Source organism: Oncorhynchus mykiss, chromosome 1, assembly GCF_057628025.1.
Source record: "Oncorhynchus mykiss isolate SJ-2025 chromosome 1, ASM5762802v1, whole genome shotgun sequence".
In the NCBI taxonomy this organism is placed as follows: Eukaryota; Metazoa; Chordata; class Actinopteri; order Salmoniformes; family Salmonidae; genus Oncorhynchus; species Oncorhynchus mykiss.
The window spans coordinates 83,553,033-83,570,650 of record NC_143022.1 but is presented as its reverse complement, the minus strand read 5'-3'; the positions used below and the strand labels follow the sequence as shown (position 1 = coordinate 83,570,650).

The window sequence follows — 17,618 nt, the reverse complement described above, 5'->3', positions numbered from 1 at the left end:
CAACCCAGTTCCTGGAGAGCTACTGTCCTGTAGGTTTTCACTCCAACCCTAATCTATCACACCTGATTCTAATAATTAGCTGGTTGATAAGCTGAACCAGGTTAGTTACAACTGGGGTTGGATTGAAAACCTACAGGGTAGCTCTCCAGGAACGGGGTTCCTGCTATAGGCCTAGTTATCACGGTTCATGTTGGATTTATAAACTTCAAGAAGGCAAGATGTTTTATTAATTCTGGTGCCACTCTGCACACACAATCTTGTTAGCTAGCTAGCTCAAAGGACATTCAATGTCACATGTATAAATATGTGACTCTAATTCAGATAATGCATGTCTGAAGATGCCAAGTAGAGTTCGACACAGGAACAGGACTCCGGAGGGTCTTGCGGGATTCTGTCAGGAGTGAAGTTCTGTGAAGTTCGGGACAGGACAGGATCAATAGTCTACAGGAACGGGCAGTACAGGAATAGTTTTTTGAGCATAAATATGTCATTTGTGAAGCATTTTGTAAAAACACCAACTCTGTTGGCTTGGCCTAATATAGTTTACTTAATAAAAATAAATACAAAATAAATTGTAGACCTTCTGTCGGCTCAATCTCGCACCTTGATCCAGTAATACATGTCTTGTAAGAAATGCTGCTGTTTAAACAAATAGTCTATCAACTGGAGAGTGGGACAAGCAGCCTCAAGCAGTATACCTGCTTTACTCACTTTACCGTCAAGCCCAATTCTTCGTGTATTTAACTAAACCCGTGCCTTCTGCTGTGAAGAGGGAAATGACAAATCTGTTTTTGTCAGTGTATGTGCATGTTTAGGCTACTGTAGCCCCTTCCCAATCCGACTTGTGCAGTACTGCCGCTGTTCATATATGGGCAGTGCTCAACTGGAGGCTACAGATTTATGCCGATGCTGTTATGTGCAGACCGTCCTGCTGGGGTCTCTGTCCTCATCCTCCAGCCTTAATCGATATACATTTAGGTCCTTTAGAATATGCTCTTATCCAGAGAGACTTAGGCCTACAGTCAGTGCATTTAACTGAAATAGGGAAGACAACCTCATCTCAGTCGCATATTGCATGACTGAAATTATTTTCAATACTTCCTAATTCTGCATCCACATGAGCACGGGACGGGAGTGATTTTTATCGGGACGGGACAGGAAAGTTCTGAGGTTATAGAACTGTTGCGGGATCAGGACCTTACAGGGAAAAAAATTACGGGACAAGCATTGCCAACATATTAATACATTTTCACTCCCATATCAATCTCTAATTCCCAGTGCTTCAAGCCTCCTCCTCAAACCTCTCTCGCTCTCTCCCCACCTGCTAAATTTTAGCCGCTTCTTGCGCCAAAGACTACACTTGTCTGTCCATCACGCATGTTAACAACCAGCTTGCCTGCTCTATGTGCGCTGATTGGTGAAGTCATTTAATGAGCTAAATGTAAACTGTTGTATTTCACAGGTTACAAAAGGACCAGAAAGGAACAATATAAACCCCAACTTTTTTGGGGTTCCAACTTTATTTTGCTGGTCGAAACAGTGGAACAGAACCCCCAAAAATAGTGATTCTGTTCAGAATGAAACAATTAGAAAATAATTTAGGTTCCAACCCCTGATTTTTCAATTCATATTACAATCAGAAATGCTCTAACATGTATCTGTTTGTTCTGTCTCCTCCTATGAAAGGGGAAATAATTTCCATCATTTTGTCAAATTGTCCCTGACGAAAAATCCCAAGAAGAGGCCAACAGCAGAGAAACTATTACAGGTACCCCCAGTCTAAATGGAAACACTAGATTTCAGTGTCTGTCAAGAAAACATGTTAACCAGCCAATCATTGATTACCAGTTTAGAGAAGTGGAAATGCAATGGCCATCCTGTAGGCTGTGACCTCACATCCTCTTCCTGTGTCCACAGCACCCATTTGTGTCACAGCCTCTCAGTCGAACCCTGGCCATCGAGCTGCTGGACAAAGCCAACAACCCAGACCACACCACATACAATGACTTTGATGATGACGACCCTGAACCAGAGGTACAATCACCACCCCAACCTTTACAGCTCCAGGTTTATCCAATCAAATGGCAGGATGAAGACTGACACCTCTCCTCATTGGTCTTACCATCTTTCTGATCTCTTTACTGTCAGAGTTCTACATATTTTCTCTCTCCTCCATTATCCCTCTCTCTGCTCCTTCCTCAGTTTAAGTATAGGGGCCACTTCCTTCCCATCACCCCTGGTGCTCGGCGAGCTCCTCGCTTTGCCATCCGCAAGAAGGTACCAGTGTGGCCTGCATTAGAACTGCACCAGTACCTTGGTGATCAGTACCTGTAGTAACAGAGCACTAACTAACACCAATCTGTGTGTGCTCAGGTAGACTGGACCTTGTCAATGAACCCTGCTCATGGAGTTGGTGTTACTTACTTTGTTCAATCTATCTGCATGTGGGATTTTGAAGATTGTGTTTTAGGCGTGAATAGGCTATTTTTTATTTTACCAGGTGAGTTGACTGAGAACACATTCTCATTTACAGCAACGACCTGGGGAATAGTTACAGGGGAGAGGAATGAGCCAATTGTAAACTGGTGACAGTATGAGGGCTAGATTGGGGAATTTAGCCAGGACACCAGGGTTAACACTCCTACTCTTACAATAAGTGCCATGGGATCTTTAGTGACCACAGAGAGTCAGGACACCCATTAAACGTCCCATCCAAAATATAGCACCCTACACAGGGGAAATGTCCCCAATCACTGCACTGGAGAAAGAGTGCCTCCTTCTGGCCCTCCAACACCACTTCCAGCAGCGTCTGGTCTCCCATCCAGGGACTAACTCTGCTTGGCTTCAGAAGCAAGCCAGCAGTGGTATTATGCTGCTGGCGCAGTGTTGTATGCTGCTGCTGGCGCAGTGTGGTATGCTGCTGCTGGCGCAGGGTGGTACGGGTGGTATGCTGCTGCTGGCGCAGGGTGGTATGCTGCTGTGGTATGCTGCTGGCGCAGGGTGGTATGCTGCTGGCGCATGGTGGTATGCTGCTGCTGGTGCAGGGTGGCATGCTGCTGGCGCAGGGTGGCATGCTGCTGGCGAAGGGTGGTATGCTACTGCTGGCACAGGGTGGTATGCTACTGCTGGCGCAGGGTGGTATGCTGCTGGCGCATGGTGGTATGCTGCTGCTGGTGCACTGCTGCTGGCGCAGGGTGGTATGCTGCTGTGGTATGCTGCTGTGGTATGCTGCTGGCACATGGTGGTATGCTACTGCTGGCGCATGGTGGTATGCTACTGCTGGCGCAGGGTGGTAAGCTGCTGCTGGCGCATGGTGGTATGCTGCTGCTGGTGCAGGGTGGTATGCTGCTGCTGGCGCAGGGTGGTATGCTGCTGTAGTATGCTGCTGGCGCAGGGTGGTATGCTGCTTTCGCAGGGTGGTATGCTGCTGGCGCAGGGTGCTATGCTGCTGGTGCAGGGTGGCATGCTGCTGGCGCAGGGTGGCATGCTGCTACTGGCGCAGGGTGGCATGCTACTGCTGGCGCAGGGTGGTATGCTACTGCTGGCGCAGGGTGGTATGCTACTGCTGGCACAGGGTGGTATGCTACTGCTGGCACAGGGTGGTATGCTGCTGGCGCATAGTGGTATGCTGCTGGCGCAGGGTGGTATGGTACTGCTGGCACAGGGTGGTATGCTACTGCTGGCGCATGGTGGTATGCTGCTGGCGCAGGGTGGTATGGTACTGCTGGCGCAGGGTGGTATGGTACTGCTGGCACAGGGTGGTATGCTACTGCTGGCGCATGGTGGTATGCTGCTGGCGCAGGGTGGTATGCTACTGCTGGCGCAGGGTGGTATGCTACTGCTGGCGCAGGGTGGTATGCTGCTGGCGCAGGGTGGTATGCTACTGCTGGCGCATGGTGGTATGCTGCTGGCGCATGGTGGTATGCTACTGGCGCAGGGTGGTATGCTGCTGGCTACATGCAGTTAAACTGAGAATAAGTTACTCCCAGCTCAAACATTCCTTCTATTGTTTTTGTACATTGGTTTGTTAAAGCTAATCTTAACAGGCTTTTGATTTGTCTGGCTATGTGCTAGGCCAAGGGTGGGTGTAGTGCATGAACATGCATGTAGTAATTAGAACTTGTTAGGTATGCTGAGGTGAGGTCGAGCTGCGGGGTTCTATCTATATGTAGTGTGTATATATCAGTATGTGTTTGGTCTCACAAGAAGACTGGTAAAGGAAACTTCCACCAAAGTCAATGGATGATATGTGAATTTGAGCTCCTTGATCTGCATCTTTTGTTTTTGTTGAGACATCTCCTGCTGCCTTGCGTTGCCATGGTTTAATTGCCTGTTTGCAGTGTGGTCTGTCTTTGCTGTGTTCTGTTGCTGCCGTGGAGGCGGAGAGGTTGTTGTGACTGACTGGGCCATTGTTCTAATTTTCCCTGACTCATAGGTCAGAGGTCAGAACAGTTTCAGTCCCTTCAAATATACACATCTTAGTGACAGTAGATTCTCTTGGATGCTCAGCACTATCCTTTTCCCTCAGAGAGAGGTTGAATTCTGTTTTTGTTAGATGATGAAGTTTGCACAGGATTTAATAGTACTACTGTACAGTTATTGGACTGAGGAATGACACTAATTTAAGCATTATTGTAATTTTAAGCAACATGAGTTGGGTTATGTGTGCGTGATGATGATGTGTGTATATGTACAGTTGAAGTTGGACGTTTACATATACCGTAGCCAAATATATTCAAACTCAGTTTTTCACAATTCCTGATATTTAATCAGAGTAAATATTCCCTGTCTAAGGTCAGTTAGGATCAACACTTTATTTTAAGAATGTGAATTGTCAGAATAATATTAAAGTGAATGATTTCTTTCAGATTTTATTTCTGTCATCACATTCCCAGTGGGTCAGAAGTTTACATACACTCAATTAGTATTTGGTAGCATTGCCTTTAAATTGTTTAACTTGGGTCAAACGTTTCAGGTAGCCTTCCACAAGCTTCCCACAGTAAGTTGGGTGAATTTTGGCCCATTGCTCCTGACAGAGCTGGTGTAACTGAGTCAGGTTTGTAGGCCTCCTTGCTCGCACACACTTTTTCAGGTCTGCCCACACATTTTCTATTGGATTGAGGTCAGGGCTTTGTGATGGCCACTCCAGTACCTTGATTTTGTTGTCCTTAAGCCACAACTTTGGAAGCATGCTTGGGGTCATTGTCCATTTGGAAGACCCATTTGCGGCCAAGCTTTAACTTTCTGACTGATGTCTTGAGATGGTGCTTCAATATATCCACGTAATTTTCGTTCCTCATGCCATTTATTTTGTGAAGTGCACCAGTCCCTCCTGAGCAAAGCACCCCCACAACATGATGCTGCCACCCCCGTGCTTCATGGTTTGGATGGTGTTCTTCGGTTTGCAAGCCTCCCCTTGTTTTCTCCAAACATAACGATGGTCATTATGGCCAAACAGTTCTATTTTTGTTTCATCAGACCAGAGGACATTTCTCCAAAATGTATGATCTTTGTCCCCATGTGCAGCTACAAACTGTAGTCTGGCTTTTTTTATGGCACTTTTGGAGCAGTGGCTTCTTCCTTGCTGAGCGGCCTTTCAGGTTGTCGATATAAGACTTGTTTTACTGTGGATATAGATACTTTTGTACATGTTTCCTCCAGCATCTTCACAAGGTCCTTTGCTGTTGTTCTGGGATTTATTTGAACTTTTCGCACCAAAGTACGTTCATCTCTAGGAGACAGAACGCGTCTCCTTCCTGAGCGGTATGACGGCTGCGTGGTCCCATGGTGTTTATACTTGTGTACCTTTGTTTGTACAGATGAACGTGGTAACTTCAGGTGTTTGGAAATTGCTCACAGACTTGAACCAGACTTGTGGAGGTCTACAATTTTTTCCCTGTGGTCTTGGCTGATTTATTTTGATTTTCCCATGATGTCAAGCAAAGAGGTACTGAGTTTGAAGGTAGGCCTTGAAATACATCCACAGGTACACCTCCAATTGACTCAAATGATGTCAATTAGCCTATCAGAATCTTCTAAAGCCATGACATCATTTTCTGGAATTTTCCAAGCTGTTTAAAGGCACAGTCAACTTAGTGTATGTAAACTTCTGACCTACTGGAATTGTGATACAGTGAATTATAAGTGAAATAATCTGTCTGTAAACAATTGCTGGAAAAATTACTTGTCATGCACAAAGTGGATGTCCTAACCAACTTGTCAAAACTACAGTTTTTTTACAAGAAATTTGTGGAGTGGTTGAAGAACGCGTTTTAATGACTCCAACCTAAGTGTATGTAAACTTCCGACTTCAACTGTATGTAATGTATGTGTGTTGGATATTTAGGTATTCTATTCTGTTTTCTTCCTGACAGTCTCCTGTGTCTGTTCCCCATCGGATTCGCTCCACCAGTAGGAGCACCAGGGAAGGGAAGACGCTGTCTGAGATCACCTGTAAGTGTCTGTGTGACTGGACCAGTTTCCCGGACCCAGATTGAGCCGACTCCTGGACTACAAAGCATGTTTAGTGGAGAATCACCATTGAATGTGCTTTTTAGTCCAGGACTAGGCTGACTCTGTGTGGCTGTGGTGGATTCAGTTTTATCAGTCTGTGGTTATTGGCAGTGTGCTTAATCTGTGGTGTGGAGTGACTGACACATTCATTTCTTTGTGAGTTCATGGTAATCACAGTTTAGTGAACCTCTGTCTGTCAGGATTAACGTTGGCATGAGTATAATCTACTCTTTTCAGCTTCCACAGATGAACGGCTCCTCAAACCATGCAGTGAAGGAGCGCACACACACACTCCTCTGTTAAAGTACCTCAACACACTCACTCATCTATCTCTACCTGCAGCTGTACAGTTAAACTTCTCTCGCTCTCTCTCTTGCTTTCTCTCTCTCTATTGCTTTCTCTCTCTCTCTATTGCTTTCTCTCTCTCTCTATTGCTTTCTCTCTCTCTATTGCTTTCTCTCTCTCTATTGCTTTCTCTCTCTCTTTCTATTGCTTTCTCTCTCTATTGCTTTCGCTCTCTCTCTCTATTGCTTTCGCTCTCTCTCTCTCTATTGCTCGCTCTCTCTCTCCCTAGTTGGCCAGGTGAAGTTTGACCCCCCGTTGAGGAAGGAGACAGAGCCCCATCATGAGCTGGTGAGTAGCCTGGTCCTGCAGTGTCCCCCTGATACAACTGTGGCTGAACCCTGTGTGTCGGTGCCGTAACAGGAAAAATAAACATAGATAGGCCCCATTAGCTGAGACTCTGCTGAATTTTAAATCCCAATTAATGCATTTCTGATCTCAAGTCTTCCATATTATAAATGTCTGAGTGTAGCATATTCCCTGTCCTTCTTTCTCCTAAATTTGTCTGAATGCGCCCCTGGCTGAGGTTTCAGTGCAGGGTTCATACGGCATGCATGGTCACCCCTCTTCTCTCCCCTCACTCTCATCCCTCACTCCCTACCTCTCTTATCCATCCTCTCCCCTGCTTTAATCCCTTTCTCTGATTGGATGGCATTAACTTTGAATTAACGGGTCTTTCTCACTCTGCCTGTTGAACAGCCCGACTCTGACCCTTTTTTGGACTGTGCAGAAGAGCTGTACTACACGGCGAGATCTAATCTGGTATTTTCCCACATCTCTCCATTTCTTCTTCTGGGTCGTCTCTCTTCTTCTTAACGCTTAAATGTCCTCTTTCAGTTTGCCTTGTCTCTTTCGTGGTTCTTTTGAGTGTCTAAGTTTGATGGATGTCAGTAACTGTTTGTTAATTTGTGTCTGTGAAGCCGTCTTCGGCTCATTTGCTGTTTCTGTTGTTATTCTGGTCATGTCATGCTCATGTTGGTTGTTATTTGAACTGGATGGTCTTCAACCACACAACCTGTTAGACCTCACCAGCATATCTAAGGCTCCTTAGAGAGAGGGATGGGGGAAAACTGTTTAGAGGGAGAGGAATGGGGGGATGGGGGAAAACTGTATAGAGGGAGCAGAATGGAGGGATGGAGGAAAACATTTATAGAGAGGGAGCAATGGGGGGGTGGGGGAAAACATTTATGAGAGAGAGGAATGGAGGGATGGGGGAAAACATTTATGAGAGAGAGGAATGGAGGGATGGGGGAAAACTGTATAGAGGGAGGGATGGGGGAAAACTGTATAGAGGGAGGGATGGGGGAAAACTGTATAGAGGGAGGGATGGGGGAAAACTGTATAGAGGGAGGAATGGATGGATGGGGGAAAACTGTATAGAGGGAGGGATGGGGGAAAACTGTATAGAGGGAGGGATGGGGGAAAACTGTATAGAGGGAGGAATGGAGGAAAACTGTATAGAGGGAGGGATGGGGGAAAACTGTATAGAGGGAGGGATGGGGGAAAACTGTATAGAGGGAGGGATGGGGGAAAACTGTATAGAGGGAGGGATGGGGGAAAACTGTATAGAGGGAGGAATGGGGGAAAACTGTATAGAGGGAGGAATGGAGGGATGGGGGAAAACTGTATAGAGGGAGGGATGGGGGAAAACTGTATAGAGGGAGGGATGGGGGAAAACTGTATAGAGGGAGGGATGGGGGAAAACTGTATAGAGGGAGGGATGGGGGAAAACTGTATAGAGGGAGGAATGGGGGAAAACTGTATAGAGGGAGGAATGGAGGGATGGGGGAAAACTGTATAGAGGGAGGGATGGGGGAAAACTGTATAGAGGGAGGAATGGGGGAAAACTGTATAGAGGGAGGAATGGGGGAAAACTGTATAGAGGGAGGGATGGAGGGATGGGGGAAAACTGTATAGAGGGAGGGATGGGGGAAAACTGTATAGAGGGAGGAATGGGGGAAAACTGTATAGAGGGAGGAATGGGGGAAAACTGTATAGAGGGAGGGATGGGGGAAAACTGTATAGAGGGAGGGATGGGGGAAAACTGTATAGAGGGAGGGATGGGGGAAAACTGTATAGAGAGAGGAATGGAGGGATGGGGGAAAACTGTATAGAGGGAGGGATGGGGGAAAACTGTATAGAGAGAGGGATGGGGGAAAACTGTATAGAGGGAGGGATGGAGGGATGGGGGAAAACTGTATAGAGGGAGGGATGGGGGAAAAATGTATAGAGGGAGGAATGGGGGAAAACTGTATAGAGGGAGGGATGGGGGAAAACTGTATAGAGGGAGGGATGGGGGAAAACTGTATAGAGAGAGGAATGGAGGGATGGGGGAAAACTGTATAGAGGGAGGGATGGGGGATATACCTATATAGAGAGAGGGATGGGGGAAAACTGTATAGAGGGAGGGATGGAGGGATGGGGGAAAACTGTATAGAGGGAGGGATGGGGAAAACTGTATAGAGGGAGGAATGGGGGAAAACTGTATAGAGGGAGGAATGGGGGAAAACTGTATAGAGGGAGGGATGGGGGAAAACTGTATAGAGGGAGGGATGGGGGAAAACTGTATAGAGGGAGGGATGGGGGAAAACTGTATAGAGAGAGGAATGGAGGGATGGGGGAAAACTGTATAGAGGGAGGGATGGGGGAAAACTGTATAGAGAGAGGGATGGGGGAAAACTGTATAGAGGGAGGGATGGAGGGATGGGGGAAAACTGTATAGAGGGAGGGATGGGGGAAAACTGTATAGAGGGAGGAATGGGGGAAAACTGTATAGAGGGAGGGATGGGGGAAAACTGTATAGAGGGAGGGATGGGGGAAAACTGTATAGAGGGAGGGATGGGGGAAAACTGTATAGAGGGAGGGATGGGGGAAAACTGTATAGAGGGAGGGATGGGGGAAAACTGTATAGAGGGAGGGATGGGGGAAAACTGTATAGAGAGAGGAATGGAGGGATGGGGGAAAACTGTATAGAGAGAGGGATGGGGGAAAACTGTATAGAGGGAGGGATGGGGGAAAACTGTATAGAGGGAGGGATGGAGGGATGGGGGAAAACTGTATAGAGGGAGGGATGGGGGAAAACTGTATAGAGGGAGGAATGGGGGAAAACTGTATAGAGGGAGGAATGGAGGGATGGGGGAAAACTGTATAGAGGGAGGAATGGAGGGATGGGGGAAAACTGTATAGAGGGAGGGATGGGGGAAAACTGTATAGAGGGAGGAATGGAGGGATGGGGGAAAACTGTATAGAGGGAGGGATGGGGGAAAACTGTATAGAGGGAGGGATGGGGGAAAACTGTATAGAGAGAGGAATGGAGGGATGGGGGAAAACTGTATAGAGGGAGGGATGGGGGAAAACTGTATAGAGGGAGGGATGGGGGAAAACTGTATAGAGGGAGGAATGGGGGAAAACTGTATAGAGGGAGGGATGGGGGAAACTGTATAGAGGGAGGGATGGGGGAAAACTGTATAGAGGGAGGGATGGGGGAAAACTGTATAGAGGGAGGGATGGGGGAAAACTGTATAGAGGGAGGGATGGGGGAAAACTGTATAGAGGGAGGGATGGGGGAAAACTGTATAGAGGGAGGGATGGGGGAAAACTGTATAGAGGGAGGGATGGGGGAAAACTGTATAGAGGGAGGAATGGAGGGATGGGGGAAAACTGTATAGAGGGAGGAATGGAGGGATGGGGGAAAACTGTATAGAGGGAGGGATGGGGGAAAACTGTATAGAGGGAGGGATGGGGGAAAACTGTATAGAGAGAGGAATGGAGGGATGGGGGAAAACTGTATAGAGGGAGGGATGGGGGAAAACTGTATAGAGGGAGGGATGGGGGAAAACTGTATAGAGGGAGGAATGGGGGAAAACTGTATAGAGGGAGGGATGGGGGAAAACTGTATAGAGGGAGGGATGGGGGAAAACTGTATAGAGGGAGGGATGGGGGAAAACTGTATAGAGGGAGGGATGGGGGAAAACTGTATAGAGGGAGGGATGGGGGAAAACTGTATAGAGGGAGGGATGGGGGAAAACTGTATAGAGGGAGGGATGGGGGAAAACTGTATAGAGGGAGGAATGGAGGGATGGGGGAAAACTGTATAGAGGGAGGAATGGAGGGATGGGGGAAAACTGTATAGAGGGAGGGATGGGGGAAAACTGTATAGAGGGAGGGATGGGGGGAAACTGTATAGAGGGAGGGATGGGGGAAAAACTAATGAGGGAGGAATGGAGGGATGGGGAAAACCTTTATAGAGAGGGAGGAATGGGGGGGATGGGAGAAAAACTGTATAGAGAGAGAGGCATCATTGTTCTTCCTCTGTCATCCATTGTTACCTGAAAGGAAACACGTGTCGTCATCATTGCTTTGCACAAAAAGGGCTTCACAGGCAAGCATATTGCTGCCAGATATTGCACCTAAATCAACCATTTATTGGATCATCAAGAACTTCAAGGAGAGCGGTTCAATTGTTGTGAAGAAGGCTTCAGGGCGCCCAAGAAAGTCCAGCAAGCACCAGCACCATCTCCTAAAGTTGATTCAGCTGCGGGATCGGGGCACCACCAGTACAGAGCTTGCTCAGGAATGGCAGCAGGCAGGTGTGAGTGCATCTGCACACACAGTGAGGTGAAGACTTTTGGAGGATGGCCTGGTGTCAAGAAGGGCAGCAAAGAAGCCACTTCTCTCCACGAAAAACATCAGGGACAGACTAATATTCTGCAAAAGGTACAGAGATTGGACTGCTGAGAACTGGGGTAAAGTATTTTTCTCTGATATATTCCCTTTCCGATTGTTTGGGGCATCCGGAAAATGGCTTGAAGACAAGGTGAGCGCTACCATCAGTCCTGTGTCATGCCAACAGTAAAGCATCCTGAGACCATTCATGTGTGGGGTTGCTTCTCAGCCAAGGGAGTGGGCTCACTCACAATTTTGCCAAAGAACACAGCCATGAATAAAGAATGGTACCAACACATCCTCCGAGAGAAACTTCTCCCAACCATCCAGGAACAGTTTGGTGACGAACAATGCTTTCTCCAGCATGATGGAGCACCTTGCCATAAGGCAAAAGTGATAACTAAGTGGCTCGGGGAAGAAAACATTGATATTTTGGGTCCATGGCCAGGAAACTCCCCAGGCCTTAATCCCATTGAGAACTTGTGGTCAATCCTCAAGAGGCGGGTGGACAAAAAAAACCCCACAAACTCCAAGCAATAATTATGCAAGAATGGGCTGCCATCAGTCAGGATGTGGCCCAGAAGTTAATTGGCAGCATGCCAGGGCAGATTACAGAGGTCTTGAAAAAGAAGGGTCAACACTGCAAATATTGACTCTTTGCATCAACTTCATGTAATTGTCAATAAAAGCCTTTGACACTTATGAAATTATTGTTATTATACTTCAGTATTCCATAGTAACATCTGACAAAATATCTAACGACACTGAAGCAGCAAACGTTGTGGAAATTAATATTTGTGTCATTCTCAACCACGACTGTACTGTAGGGAGAGGGATGTCTCTGTAGAGAGATGAGATGGATAGAGAGAGATGGGGGAAGAGAGATGGATGAACGTCCTCATAGGGAAAACATGTGTGACTGACTTAGACCCCTGAGGCCATGGCCTATTAGAGCGGGAACAGATCAAGCCCTACGTTGCCATTACCAGTCCCCCCTGTCTCCTTCTGCCAAATATTACTGCTGACTCAGACCACGGACTCCACAGTCACAGTTTAACTCGTTAGACCTCATTTCTTTCCCTCATATGAATACTGGGGGATTTGTTGATGTGACTGAGGCAGCAGGATATGGCAGTTTGTTAGCATGAGTAAGAATATGTTAGCTGAGCTCTCTTTGGCTGAATGTAGTATGGCTGTCAGTTTGTGGTGTGTTGGTCCGTAGGAGTCACAGTCTGTCACTTAGCTGTGAAGGGGGAATACCGGTAAAATCGATATGTCCTCTGATCTGAGGGACCCGCATTTAGGGTTGCAAATGGTCGTAAAACTTTCTGGTAAACTTCCAGACTTCTTCCGGACTATTTCCATGGGAAGTTGAGCCCTGGAATTTGGGGAATTTTGCTTAAATTCATCAAAAACGTTATGTTATAACAGTGAACCTTTTTTGTGGGATACACATAAGGCAATTCTAGGTCTTGTGGCATATTTTGGTTAAACTATCCCCAATTCAATAGAATTGTAACCCTCTGCATGAACAGTGCATTCTTCCATCACATGAGCAGTGCGTTCTTCCATCACATGTACAGCTGATGCTCAAGATCTTACACACTAATGAGATGCTATTGAGCCCACACTACACTGTCTGAGCCAATGACTACATGCTTTCTGGTAAATTTTGATTACAATACTGGATGGGGTGAAAATATTTTATATGACATATATTACATTATTTTTTTGTTAACTAGTAAATAGTAGCCTACTGCAAAGTGTGTTTTAAATCATTTCTAACTTATTAACAATTTCTGCTAGTTAGTTTTTGCTACCATGTGGAATTTTAGCTTGCTTGAGCCTGCTAACTGAGGAGTGTTAATTCACCTGTTTCCATATATGTTTAATTACATCATTTTTTTTATCTTACAAAGGAGTTGTTTAATCTAACTGCTTAACTATTTATCTGTACATGGAATTGTCTTTGGTTTTTATTTACTCATTTTTTAAATAATCTTTACAGGAAAATGCCACGGGCACTATCTGATGTGTGGAGACATTTCACTGCAGCTAATGTAGAAGGAAAAGCTGTGTACGTTTGCAAATATTGTGCCAAATCATATGTGAAGAATGCAACAAAGATTCAGAATCATCTGGCCAAGTTCATAAAGTTCCCTCAGAGCTCACAACAAGCAACCTCTGACAAAAGTCCCTCTACTTCTATTCGAGGTGAAAATGATGAATCCGACACCTTATCGATAGCAACAGCTCATGGTCCTCCTGGAATCAGAAGTTTTTTTGACTCAATGGAGGAACGTAGTCAGAGAAATGCTGATGAATGTCTGGCTTGAGCTGTTTATGCAACTGGTTCACCTCTGATGCTCACAGGCCATGTGTATTGGAAGAGATTTCTGAATGTGCTTTGCCCAGCATACACCCCTCCAACCAGACATGCTTAATCTACTATTTTGCTGGATGCAGAGTCCAACAGAGTTCAAGTGAAGGTCAAGCAAATCACAGAGAAAGCAGACTGTATTGCAATCATCTCTGATGGGTGGTCGAATATTCGTGGGCAAGGAATAATTAACTACATCATCTCCACCTCTCGACCAGTATTCTACAAGAGCACAGACACAAGGGACAACAGACACACCGGTCTCTGCAATTGCAGATGAGCTGAAGGCAGTCATCAATGACCTTGGACCACAGAAGGTATTTGCACTGGTGACAGACAATTCTGCGAACATGAAGGTTGCTTGGTCTGTGGAGGAGTCCTACCCTCACATCACACCCATTGGCTGTGCTGCTTATGCATTGAATCTGCTCATCAAGGACATTATGGCACTGAAAACAATAGATACACTCTACAAGAGAGCCAAGGAAATGGTTAGGTATGTGAAGGGTCATGAAGTTATAGCAGCAATCTACCTCACCAAGCAAAGTGAGAAGAATAAGAGCACCACATTGAAGCTACCCATCAATACCTGTTTGGGTGGTGTTGTCATCATGTTTGACAATCTCCTGGAGGGGATGGAGTCTCTCCAAGCAATGGCCATATCACAGTCTGCCGATATGGACAGCCTCATCAAGAGAATCCTCCTGGATGATGTATTTTGGGAGAGAGTGGTAAGCAGCCTGAAACTCCTGAAACCTATAGCAGTAGCCATTGCACGGATTGAGGGAGACAATGCCATCCTATCTGATGTTCAGACTCTGCTTGCAGATGTCAGAGAAGAAATCCGTACTGCCCTGCCCACTTCACTGTTGCTCCAAGCAGAGGAAACTGCAGTTCTGAAATACATCAAAAAGCATGAAGACTTCTGCCTGAAGCCCATACACCCCGCAGTGTACATGTTGGCCCCAAGTATGCTGGCAAGAGCATCCTGTCTGGTGCAGAGATCGACAAGGCCTATGGTGTCATCACTACCGTGTCTCGCCACCTTGGCCTGGATGAGGGCAAGGTTCTTGGCAGTCTGGCGCAGTACACTTCCAAGCAAGGGCTTTGGGATGGAGATGCAATATGGCAGTCGTGCCAACATATCAGCCACCTGGTGGAAGGGACTTTGTGGATCTGAGGCTCTTTCCCCTGTTGCCTCCATCATCCTCCAAATCCCACCAACATCAGCCCCCTCTGGTCCTTGTTTGGAAACACACACACACCGAAGCACACAACAGGCTGACCAATACAAGGGTTGAAATATTGGTTGCCGTCCGGGCAAATTTGAGACATGGCCTGACAACAAGCCATCCTCAACAAGGTTGGAAAGTGACCGTGAAGATGAGGCTCAGAGGCTGATGTTCAAGAGGTGGACATTGAGGAGGTCCAGGGAGAAGACATGGAAGCCTGAGAGGAAGACAACCAAATCTTTAGTTTCTAGACTATAATTTTACAGATGTATGTTGAAAACGTTTTTGGGAGATGTGATGGATCATTGGGGATCATTCAACATTCCCTTTCTTTTGTTGTTCAGTGAAATCATCCCATGTGAAGAGTCAACTCATTTAATGGTCAATTTATTTATTTATTTTTTCTATTGGAAAGGATTTAATCATTTGCAATTATGTCTACTTATTATAAGGTAAAAGGTTTATGTTTCTGTCTCCATATGATATGGTAAATATATCCAATGCAAAAAAACATCTACATTTAAATGATATTAATATTAATTTGCGTTAATTCCCATATATTCCCATTAATTCCCACGGAAAGTTTCCACCTCTGAATATGTCCCAAAATGTGCAACCCTACCCGTAATAATACTGTTCAGTAAAGTCAATCACATTGATGCAGTACACACACACACACACACACACACACGTCACCCTTCGCCCATACCGTTGCAGCTAATTCTGCTGAGAGACCTCTATACAGTATATTTTCTATTCATATCACTCACATAACATACTCATCTGTGTGTGTGTGTTCCATAGTGCAAAATGCTGTCATATCCCTTAACTTATATCGCACATGCACATTAAAAACATCTTTCATAATTAGAAACTATCATATTTCAGTGTTTTTTCTCTAAGCACCACTGCAGTGGTGACCTCTGACCTATAGTGTCATCAACCTTGCCAGCCCCTGAGGTTATTCTCACGGAGTCAAGGTCCTGTAACGTCCTGGATGGCTAGTTCATTAGTGTCACCAGTGTGACCAGGGAGTCATTGAGGTTACACCACACTCAGCCTCGTCTCTCTCCACACAATCTCTAAGTGGTTGTAGGTGTTGTGTGTATGCATGTGTCTCAGCTCTTAATATAGTTGATGCTGTACAGTAGGTAACCTCAGCCATGGTGCCTTTCCACATTGACTGTGTGTCGTCGTGTTTCAGAAACAGTCCTGTAATTGTGATATGCCTCCTTCTAGGATCTTCAACGGGACTATGGACAGGAATCTCCAAGCCTGGTGGGAGGGAACAAGTAAGTCACTCTTTCTGGGTTTCTACTCCTCTTCCTCCACCTTTCATCCTCTGTTCTTCCTGTCCCTTCCCTAAGCTTTATCGTCTTTCCTCCCTATCTCTCCTGTATCTCTTCTCCTTGCCTCTCCAGCTCTCCTCTCTTCTTCACCTTCTCTTGTCCTCACCTCCCCGCTCTCCCTTCCTCCCCCGCTCTCCCTTCCTCCCCCGCTCCTGTCCTCCTGTTTTATCTGTGTAGAGATTACCCCGAGCAGATGGTGGTGTGGTACTGAGAGGTGACTTCCTGTAGAGAGGAAGGCATCTGATGCGTCTGATCATTTATTCATGACACCTTTCCTGGAACTCAGCTCAGAAGAAGTGCCCTGTAAGGGGGGGGTGTAGTAACATAGACAGACTCGCTGCTGCTTACACCTAGAATGATCTGCTCCATAGCAGGATGGGATGGATTGATAGGTGGTGTGTTTTCAGTGTATAGGATAAATCAGACAAGGATTATTGAAAAAGCCACTCCTTCCAGATCTGAGGCACTCTGAATCTTATTCTGTTATCTGATTACTGAACAATTGATGTCCACATTCCTTCTCCCACTGGACAGCCTCATAGGATTCATATTCACATTTTCTCTCATGCACACCCACGTGCATACACAAACACACTGTTGCTTACACATAGCTGATCTGACAGCTTCACACATCCCAGGTGAGTGTACAACTTTGAGTGGCTAAGGTAAATATTCAATGGGTTATGACGTCATCTCAGCTGGGATGAAACTCACACACTATCACATTCAAGTACGCTGAATTAATCTTCTCTGCGGTTTCCATGGGTTTTTGCCCTGTAGCATAAAAAAATGTTGTGTTAAATTAGGTCAGAACCCCCCTCTGAGAAATAACACCTTTACTCATGTCATGTGCGATTCTGTCACTGAGTTGACACTTTTTGTCCTCCATTTTTAACTTCTCCTTCGTTCGTTTCACTCGTTACTTGACAGGAGTCTTCTCAAATCAGTGGAGGAGGAGCTTAAGCAGAGGTGAGTTAGGCCACGCCCCACAGGACTCCACCTGCAACTGCTCTGGTTTTTGATTTGCTGACGCGCCCTAACCGCGCCCACCCCAGCAGCCAATCAGTGTTAACGCAGGACTAATCCAGCCAATCAGTGTCAAGCTAAATGTATCTGCTCTGACTGCTGCGTTATGGC

The 17,618-nt window shown here is 46.1% G+C and overlaps 1 protein-coding gene across 30 annotated transcripts in view; it reads left to right on the top strand.

Moving 5' to 3' along the window:
* Positions 1–17,618, top strand: part of LOC110530293 (mitogen-activated protein kinase kinase kinase kinase 3) — an 83,156-nt gene that overhangs the window by 52,473 nt on the left and 13,065 nt on the right. For 6 of the 30 annotated variants that reach the window (XM_090183837.1, XM_090183769.1, XM_090183752.1 and 3 more), the window contains 5 exons: positions 1,687–1,768; positions 1,918–2,034; positions 6,375–6,453; positions 7,088–7,146; positions 16,372–16,424. In XM_090183837.1, coding sequence (XP_090039963.1) covers positions 1,687–1,768; positions 1,918–2,034; positions 6,375–6,453; positions 7,088–7,146; positions 16,372–16,424 — 390 coding nt within the window. Of the gene's footprint in view, positions 1–1,686; positions 1,769–1,917; positions 2,035–2,202; positions 2,278–6,374; positions 6,454–7,087; positions 7,147–7,554; positions 7,618–16,371; positions 16,425–17,411; positions 17,451–17,618 lie in introns of all 30 variants that reach the window. The other 24 variants (XM_021613297.3, XM_090183745.1, XM_090183796.1 and 21 more) reach the window with 7 other exon arrangements.